The sequence below is a fragment of the Hordeum vulgare genome, chromosome 2H, assembly GCF_904849725.1.
Source record: "Hordeum vulgare subsp. vulgare chromosome 2H, MorexV3_pseudomolecules_assembly, whole genome shotgun sequence".
NCBI lineage: Eukaryota > Viridiplantae > Streptophyta > Magnoliopsida > Poales > Poaceae > Hordeum > Hordeum vulgare.
In genome coordinates this window covers 73,272,890-73,282,266 of record NC_058519.1, presented here as the reverse complement: position 1 = coordinate 73,282,266, position 9,377 = coordinate 73,272,890, and the positions used below count along the sequence as shown (strand labels likewise).

Genomic DNA, 9,377 nt, shown 5'->3' with positions numbered 1-9,377 from the left:
AATTCTTTTGCCGCTCATTATGGTCCTTTCAAAAAAATTCAAAATTTTCTAATCAGACCCATATATTCATCGTAGAACATAGTTGGCATCTTAGAAAAGTGTAGGTACTGACTTGGATCTCCTTTCCTCGGTGGCATGTATAACTCGTTCCAGTGTGATAATCTTTTTGGAAAATCTTTTCTTGATTGGCTCAAATTTCTTAGCTTTCACTCTACCTTCCGATGTAGGGATCTCTAGGTCGAAAGTCCTCTTTTGGTCTTGAGCTCATTTGAGATCAGTGTGAACAGTAAAATCAAAAAAATATGAAAAAATCAATTATTTCTAAAAACTTTATGCATTCTTCAGAATTACTTGATTTATTTTTTCATCTTTCATCGAAGGAGCTTGGTGTAACCCATAATATGTTTTAAATTTAATATTGTGCCCCATGGGTCGCGAACCTCATTGAAAAGTAAAGTGCATCTGGAGGGACTTAATAGTTGTCATGTACTCTTCTCAAATTTTGCTATAATTTGCTTGACGACAGTTGGCTGAATCAAGCTTTGAAAAAACATAGATTATCATCCGTGAAAATTAGATGTAAAATTCCAGGTGCTCCTCTGCAAAAGTTGAGGTTGGAAGTTCTTGAGTGTATATAGCTCTTTGAAGAAGAGGCCTGGAACAACAAACATGAAGAGAAATCCATTGGGTTTGAAATGAAGAGAAATCCATTGGGTTTGAACCGCAAAAGTTTTCGATGTTCTAGTCTTCCAATTACTGCTGGGCCTCAAGAGAGAAACCCATTGTTTTTATCTATCTTGTATTTGTGTCAGATTGTCTGGCTAATTCCTTTCTGATTTACTTCTAAAAGATTATTTTGTTTTCCTTTTTTCTAAATAACTAATGCACTAGAGAAAGAAGGGGCTTTGTGATGTTCTCTTCGAAACAACTTCCTTTCCGCCTCATTCATGAATAAAATAAAAGAACGGAAGGAAAAACATTTGAATGAGAACTATTAATATCTCAAGACTGTGGTGCAAACAACTTTCATTATAAAATGCTTCAGGAAAATGTTATTACAGTTCAAACCCAAGGAAAAGACAAGAATGAATACAATAGTAAGGTGGTAAATCAAAATTTAAAAAAACTCAGGAACGGTAAATCAATTTAAACATTAAAGAAAAATAAATTCCATGCTCGTGAGAAAGCATGGGTTCATTCTTAATCTCAAGCAGTGGAAGATTTGCCATCATGATTTGATGGACGACCGGTTGATTTAGTACGTGTTGAGGACGCGGCAGCTCCTCCTGATCTCACCATCGGCACTGGTCTTGACCTCGATGGCACCCATCCTCACCATGGCCGCCTTGAACTTCTCCTCCCACACATTGTTATCGTCGGCATTGGCACGCACCGCCGCACTCGTGTCATCCGCCATCAAGAGCGCAGCGTCGGATGCGAAGAGCACCTCGTGGCTGAGCACGTTCTTATAGTACTTGTTGTCCAGCTTGTTGGGGGTCTTGATGTCCTGCACCACCGTGTTGTCGCTGCCGGTGTCTGACCTGCACTGCTTCTCGAGAGACCTCATCAACTTGGGGTCCATGTCGGAGGTGCTCGCATTGAGGCGGTCGGAGAAGTCGTCGTCGAAGGACGAGCAATGGGAGACCCCGATGGTGTGTGCACCGGAGAGGGTGACCATCTCGTCGGCGGAGAGCCCCTTGGCGGCAAAGCCAGCCTTGAGCTGCTCCACGGTGGCAAAGGGCGGGGGAAGGTGGATAAGTGTCTCGTTGATCAAGGAGACACGGCCGTCGAAGCGGCCGGCCGGCATGTCGAAGTAGACCTTCTTGTTGCTGAGGAAGTAGGTGGCGTCACGACCAGCGAAGGCCAAGACATCGGCGCACGAGACGACGTTCCCGCACTCCTTCTCAATCCTTGCCTTTGCCGCATCGATTACCTCGAAGCCGCGCAGGCTTAGGTTGGGGAGGCCAAATTTCTCCGTCGCGCTGCTAGGGTCGGCCTGGTCGAGTAGCACGGAGGCGTCACAACCCTGTACATAATTAAACATCAAGAGGTTAGAGGTGCACACATGATACATCAGCCCACACATTTCACAGCACATTGATGAACCAGTGATGTTCACACCATTTTCGGCCACTGCATCCATTGAGGCACGTAGTAATTAGTTGTTGAGCAATGCCAACCAAGCATCTGCACAATTCTTACCCTGATGAAGCAGTCGTGGAAGAAGAGACGGACGAGCCCCGCCATGATGCCGGCATTGGCATTACGCACGGCTTCCCTCACAATGTCTTCGGCGCGATGGCACGTTTTCTGGTAGTAGCCGACCACGAGCTCCGCTGAGGCTGGTGGGCTCGGGGTGGTCGCCGGAGGAGGAGTAGTAGCTGTGCTCGGGGGAGTCGAAGGGTGGCCAGGAGAGCACGGGGTGTGCGGCGGCGGGCTGGCGTACCCTGCCTGGCACTCGCGCGCCATGCAGCCGAGCAACGCGAGCACGGTCAGGGCGGCGGCGAGCTTGGCCATCGTCGCGAACTTGGCTCGCTCGGGCTGCTTGATTGGTGTGTCTCGTGAGCTTGGGTGGTGATGAGAAGACGCTGCCTCTGCATGCCTATTTATAGCCACCTCAGAGACGAGACGGAGCTGATCCAAAGGAGCAATCGTGCAAGGAATGTCGTTTCCCGGAAAATTATTTTTCTCAGCAGAACTGAACATGGCGAGCACAATCGCCTGTGGACCGGGTAGCGCTACCATGTCAAGCAGTTGACATTGATCCGTGTCTGTGCTAAGTGTTGAACAGCTAGCCGTTGCTTCATTAAACTGATGATTACACCGATAGCTTGGTGCTTGTCTAACTGCCTAACTGGGCACGAAATGATTTGATATTGCCACTTTGCCACTTATTCAAAGGGCTTTGCTCTTGAGAGAGCGATTGGACTGGGTGTTCTGTTAGTTAAGACAGCACGATAAACAGTCCTATCATAATTCTTGAAAGAGAAATATCGGTTCTATCATCGGGTAGCGAACTAGCGACACCTTCACTTTTTCTGTTTTGCGGGTAGCAATACCTTCACTTTGAAAGAAAAAAGGTGAAGCGCATGCCTTCGAGGCAGGAACGTGTGTGTGTTATATAGATCAACGATTACATCATTGGCAGGTGGTTATCTAGTCTTGACCCATACTTCAAGCTATATAAAATTAGGGTCATATCTAGACAACTACCTGCCGGTTACAACTCGACACATACAATTACATCATCGTGACATTCGTTACACAATTACACAAATATCTACAAGCCTATTGTTTAACATCCTCCCTTAATCTGAACATGTCAAGGTTTACGTTGTCCTTAAAGGCTTGTAGTTGTCGAATCTGTAAGGGCTTTGTAAACCCATCCGCCACTTGATCTCATGTCGGGATAAACATGATTTCCAACAATTTTCTAGCAACTCTTTCCCTGACAAAAAGAAAGTCAATCTCTATGTGTTTTGTCCTTGCATGATACGTTGGATTGGCAGAGAGATAAGTTGCTCCAAGATTACCACACCATAAACAAGAGACATGTGGTTGTTCAACTCCTAGCTCGTCTAGCAAAGTTTTCATCCATATTACATCAGTTGTTGCATTTGCAAGAGACTTATATTCTGCTTCAGTACTAGAGCGAGAGACCGTTGCTTATTTCTTTGCATTCCATGATTAAAGATTAGAACCAAGAAAAACGATAGATCCACCAGTAGACCTTTTGTCATATTCGGACGGCCCCTCATAAATCGTTCCACACAGCCACATATCTCGTATCCAGACTCTTAAATCCATGCGAAATCATGCACGTCGATCACACAAACTAATGTCACACGTAAATAACAAATGTTGGTACCGAACATAAATAGCGTTTACAACAAATTTATTTGAAGTGCACAATCAATCATCTCCTCTTTGATTTCCATTGTGGGTCCACATATGCTCCACCAGTTCATTGAGTAGTTGAGCGTGCACGTGATGGTCTCGGAGATTCTGATGCATCTGCAGAAAGTTCATAAGATGAATAACATCTTGATCTTTCGGGATTTCAACTTGTTCTCCACGTGCTTTAAAATCATTGGTTTGAGCTACACCATCACCCTCATCCTCGATTGATCACTCTTCTCCCTTCGATTGAGCCCTTGAAATTGAGAATATGATCCACTTGCCAGTCCATATCCTCTTGCATGGTCATGAACATGATCATGTCCACTTCTTCTTAATCCGATGAATCAAAGAATTCATGTTCAATCAGTTGATCAAGCTTCGTCGGTCCATACTCCTCGCCGGACGAAGCATCTGAATTCATCATTTCCCCTAAAACATTGACCAAAAAATCCAGTCAGACGTTGTGTCGAACACATCCAGCGCAAGGCAGAGCGAGAGAATTGTCGGACGTACCGCAGTGTCTTCGAGACTGGCGACGACGTCCTCGGCGACAAGGATATGAGACAGAAGACTCATGTGACGGAACTGGCGGGGCAAAGGCTACGAACGACGGAGGAACGCGCACGGCGGAGGAGCTGCAAGACGGACGACACGGTGAGGAAGAAGAGTGGAAAACAACAAATGGATCTGGCTGGTCTACGCGGTGAATTTGGTCCAATTTGCAATGGGGTTGGGATGCCAGGTCTGACGTGGCGGACGTGCCCAAGCTCCGCTATATCCGCCCTATATTTGGACTAGATATGAGAGGGTGCCGGCCAATCCCGGGCATTTGAGGCTGGTTTGAAGGGTCCATCTGGATCCTAATTTCATGACCAACCAGTGACTAGGCGAGCTGCCCAGGTGTTTGAGACGGGTATGAAGGGTCCGGCTATAGATGCTCTAAGAGGTCTGGTTAAATGTTTTACTAAAGCAGCAGATATTAATTTGGATAAGAGGGAGTAGTATTTTTTATTTGGATTAAACATATTGGTGATGGTGCTATAGGTACATAAACCATGTTTAAATAGTTGCAGTATCAATACATAACCATAAATTTCAATATTAATACATACCTATGAGGTTTTCTTACATAACCATCAACCCATGACGAAAACAAAAAACATAACCACCAACATGTGAAGAGAAAAACATAACCACCAGATTTCGGAAACACAACCATAGCTTGAGCTCCAGCACCACCTCATGAAAGGAATGACGGAAATGCAAAGTACTCCTACAATTAAGTAATGCAGCTAAACACAAGCATGCGCACATACAATCATCTGTCATGGTGTGAACAGCGAAAGATTCAGAATCACTGTGAGGTATCAGAATTATGACAATTCAGAAATTAGCTCTTGAAATTCAAAGACGGTCCAGTCAGCTTTGGCTGCAACTGCTTCTCTCATCTGGACACCAGCGTAACAGATGAACAAGTCTGCTCCACCAGGTTGCCGAGCCTGCAAGGACACATGTATATAAGTTAAGCTAGGCACATTTTTGTTCATTCCGCGTGTTTAGCGATAGCTCTTTCATTGCAATGAATATTAATAACACTCCTAACTGATCAACATTCTGCGTAACCATCATTCACAGAAAGATTATTTGTTGGTCGTTGACAAGAATTAAATGCCATGTATGAATGTTTAACATGTCCTCATGAAGTCCATACGATTAATATGGAACTCTCCAACCCCTTCATTCCTTCAGCATGGTAAAGCAGTACTAGATTGCTGGAAAAGTACCATAAGAGACCCCCCCCCCTCCCCCACCAACACACACGCACGCACGCACACGCACACTACACTGGCTAGTAAGTGATGGGCCATTGCATCACAGAATTCTGGATTTGTAAAGGATGAACTAGCGCAGTTTGCACTTATAGCCCTTCTTGCTACCTCATTTATTGCAAAAATACACTCATGCTATTTGCATCACTCGTCACAACCAGAGATATACCTCAAGATCAGTGGCACCATCTCCAATCATAACCAATGTACTGTAACCATGATCCTGAACACATGAAAGAAAGTCACTACAGAGCTAGAAATTACGAACATAAATGTAATACTCCCTCCCTCCCAAAATAAGTGTCTCAAGCTTGGTACAATTTTGTAATAGAGCTAGTATAAAGTAATTGTACCAAGCTTGAGACACTTATTTTGGGACAGAGGAAGTATAAAAAGTTACAGCTACACTAGACCTGTCTTATTTGTTGCACTGCTACTGCTTTACCCCCACTTCGTGAAGTGGGCTCTGTGGGATCAAATCCAACATACTCTCCAGATGATCCAAATAGCAGTTGGTTTGCTATGATGTTTTCTGTTGGAATGCCAAGACCAAATGCCACAGGCTGGAAACAAGAAACATAGAAAACTAACGACTCTTTAAGCATGTATGTGAAACTTCAGTCACAAAATTAAATTTAAAATGTTCTCAAGTGAAGAAAAGAGGAATTCTTGTTTTTAGATCGAGGGAAGAAAGAAATCCTTGTTTACTGTTCAACAAATAATAATAATATAGACGGAAAATTTAGAACTAATTTCTGTATTCAAACTATGGATGTCTTAAAAGCAAAGCTTGTTCAAGGACAGGCAAATTTGACTGTTCTGATAATCCAGATTCCAAAAGTGCCGTTAGTGTTAGTGTAGATATACCTTGATCATTTGCCGGAAACCTCCTGACACAAGGAATACTTCAGTATTATTAGCTTTTAATGTCTTAATCAAATCAGCGATTCCAGGAGAAATCCTGCAGATACAAACAGATAAACATGTCGATGAACCAAGAAAATGAACAGTGCATATCCAACACAAAAATTACATCTGTTGCAGTGCTGAATAAATGATTAACAAATACCACCTTGGCATTATTCTGTAGCCAGAGATCTTAGGAAATCCCTTATTAACACACCAGGCAAATAACTCAAAATGGTTATGTTGTGGTTGCAGGGCACGTAACAGCCTAAAGGTTAAGGCTAAAGTGCTATAGGCAGATAGTGTTTCAATGTCTCATTTAGTGTTATTAAAGAGAACTTAGACTATATGGTGGTACTATTCTGAAATCGTGTTTATATTGTGGTACCAAACCTATTTTGCATATACTGTAGCTACTGTTTTTCATATTAGCTTGAGGAGAAGCGGAGTGAAACCAGTTAAGCATTCCTAAGAGTATTCTTCTATGTTCAGTAGTACATATCTAACCCCTTCCAATATGGAAACGCAAAAGCGGCAGCTAAATAGTGATTAACTTCTTGAATTAACTTGAAGCTGGGACTTGTAAAGGTCACCTGGGTGGCCTCCTCTCCAAACAGTCTTCAACTTGGGACAGAGATGGCTTGATTAAAGAGATCCGGGCAGCAAGAGCCTCTTCAAATGGAACGGACCCTGTCATCGCCCTGAGAACAATAGGCCAAGATTAGTTTTTCGGAAGATATTACATGCTAAGCAACTAACATACTCCAGAATATGTGACATTTACTTTGTCGTCCACTCGGCAACTGCCTGCCCAGCCCCACAGAAGTCAGCAAGCTCGTCAATACCCTCATCCAAGCATACAGTGCTATCCACATCGAAGCACACCGCATTGGCATTGCGCCATGTCTCAAGAACCTCTGGGCATGAGCAGGGGAATGGTTACATAAGCTAACCTCTATGCTTCTTGGAGACGCACATCAATTAACCAATACAAGAAATTCTCGGTAATTAGTACAAACCTTTGGATGGCTGGCGGTTTCCCAAACCAGAAAAGGAAGGGAAGCTAACCTCTATGCTTCTTGGAGACGCACATCAATTAACCAATACAAGAAATTCTTGGTAATTAGGAGTACAAACCTTTGGATGGCTGGCGGTTTGCCAAACCAGAAGAGGAAGGGGCCTTGGAGACCTCCATTGCTGCTGCCACGACAGCACGCACTTTCGAGAGTTTAGCACAAGGGAATAATGGATCTGCAACTCCTATCACCAAATGTGAAGCGTGTGCGGCTCGAACAAAAGGTGACCGAGGGATAGACGACAGAGGATGCCTCGGGCCGGTGCGTACACTGATCGGACTGGCCACGCCATTGCCATGCATGCCTGCCTGTAAATAAAAAAGGAAACGCCAAATTAGAGAAAACTCGGTCATCAAGAATTCATGATCATGCTTTACTGTAGGCAGCTCATTGACGCAAACCGTCAAACACCCTATGGGCATGCGCGTCACGCGGTGCAAAGAGCGGCAAACAAGGCGCAGGGCTGGAATTAAGCTTTGGGGAAGTGGAGCACGAAGAATCGGTACGGACAGCAGGCAACAGCATAAGTTGAGCGAGCCCTTGCCCTACAGTATCTTGTCTCGCCGATAACAGATTGCTGACTGGTGACTGCCGCCGCGGCCGCCGTCCCCGTCCTCCACCGCGCTCGGCGCCACCCACCCTCCTCGCGCTGCGTCACGCTCACTGCAGTCTGCGGAGCGCGCGGTGCATCGCCTCCGACGGTGACCGTGCGGGGCAGAGCGGGGTTTCCGCGGCACGGCGGCCCGCCCTGCCCTCCTCGGAGGGTGGGTCCAGCAACGATGGCGAATGGAGAATCGGAGAGGGGGGGGGGGGGGGGGGGGCATGGATGAAATCTAGTCCAGCAACGAAGGAAAGATCTGGGCACTCACGCTTGCAAAACGGAAGAATGCTCTTCGTCCCGTCTGATGGCGCGATACGGAAGCTCTCTGATCTCCTTGCCGAACAGTGGTTTGGCCGGTGACGGGCAGCGTACCGTTCCTCGCCTTTTTTTTTATTGAGGGGAGTAGTGTTCGTCACCTACCACGTACCTGAATTATGTTGCCACCCTCCGATGACAATTGGGCCTTGTCAAGGAACTGGTTACTGACGAATAGAAAAACATGCATCGGCAACCGAATTCACACGCAAGAATTAGATCGAGGAGCGATTATATTGCTGAGGTTTCGGGGAAAATGAGTTCAACACGCCACCGACGTCTAGGGTTGGAAGATAATCATCTATTACATGCTTCATAGGGCTGGAATGGGGGACTTAAAATAAGCCATCTAGCCTAAAAGAGCAAAAGTAAATGAGCTGGCGATAGTGGAGCTTGTCAGAAGAAAGGTAACAGCGACGCGGGCAGCTCGCGTTACCGTTGGATCTCGGATCGACGGCCCACCAGTCTCATAACTCGAAACGGTATCTTCACTTCTCCACCCTTGGATGCTCCATCGGCCACTCACCACACATCCGGCACACGGTAACAGGGGAGGCTCGACCCTGACAATTCCCCCTGTTAAGCTGCAGCTTGTCCTCAAGCTATAAATGAAGGAAAAATCTTTTGAATGAATGATGAATCCCCCCATGTTGCCTCTTCTACTAGCATGTTAACCCACTTGATGAGCCACCTCACCACAGGGATACTGATATCACCTTGAACCCTGGGTATCAACTTTCTTTCCAACAC

The 9,377-nt window shown here is 45.4% G+C and overlaps 2 protein-coding genes across 2 annotated transcripts; both read right to left on the bottom strand.

The window, feature by feature from the left end:
* Positions 1-1,019: 1,019 nt before the first annotated feature.
* LOC123429627 (peroxidase 2-like) lies at positions 1,020-2,560 on the bottom strand. Its single transcript, XM_045113646.1, has 2 exons — positions 2,203-2,560; positions 1,020-2,026 (listed from the first exon to the last, which is right to left on the bottom strand). Exons 1-2 carry the CDS (start codon positions 2,515-2,517, stop codon positions 1,256-1,258), a joined length of 1,086 nt encoding a protein of 361 aa, XP_044969581.1. The 5' UTR covers positions 2,518-2,560; the 3' UTR covers positions 1,020-1,255.
* A 2,398-nt stretch (positions 2,561-4,958) lies between these two features.
* Positions 4,959-8,712, bottom strand: LOC123425098 (phosphoserine phosphatase, chloroplastic-like). Its single transcript, XM_045108765.1, has 8 exons — positions 8,581-8,712; positions 7,773-8,019; positions 7,420-7,552; positions 7,229-7,336; positions 6,597-6,690; positions 6,143-6,292; positions 5,899-5,952; positions 4,959-5,399 (listed from the first exon to the last, which is right to left on the bottom strand). The coding sequence occupies exons 2-8, from the start codon at positions 8,011-8,013 to the stop codon at positions 5,274-5,276; spliced, it is 906 nt and encodes a 301-aa protein (XP_044964700.1). The 5' UTR covers positions 8,014-8,019; positions 8,581-8,712; the 3' UTR covers positions 4,959-5,273.
* Positions 8,713-9,377: the final 665 nt, after the last annotated feature.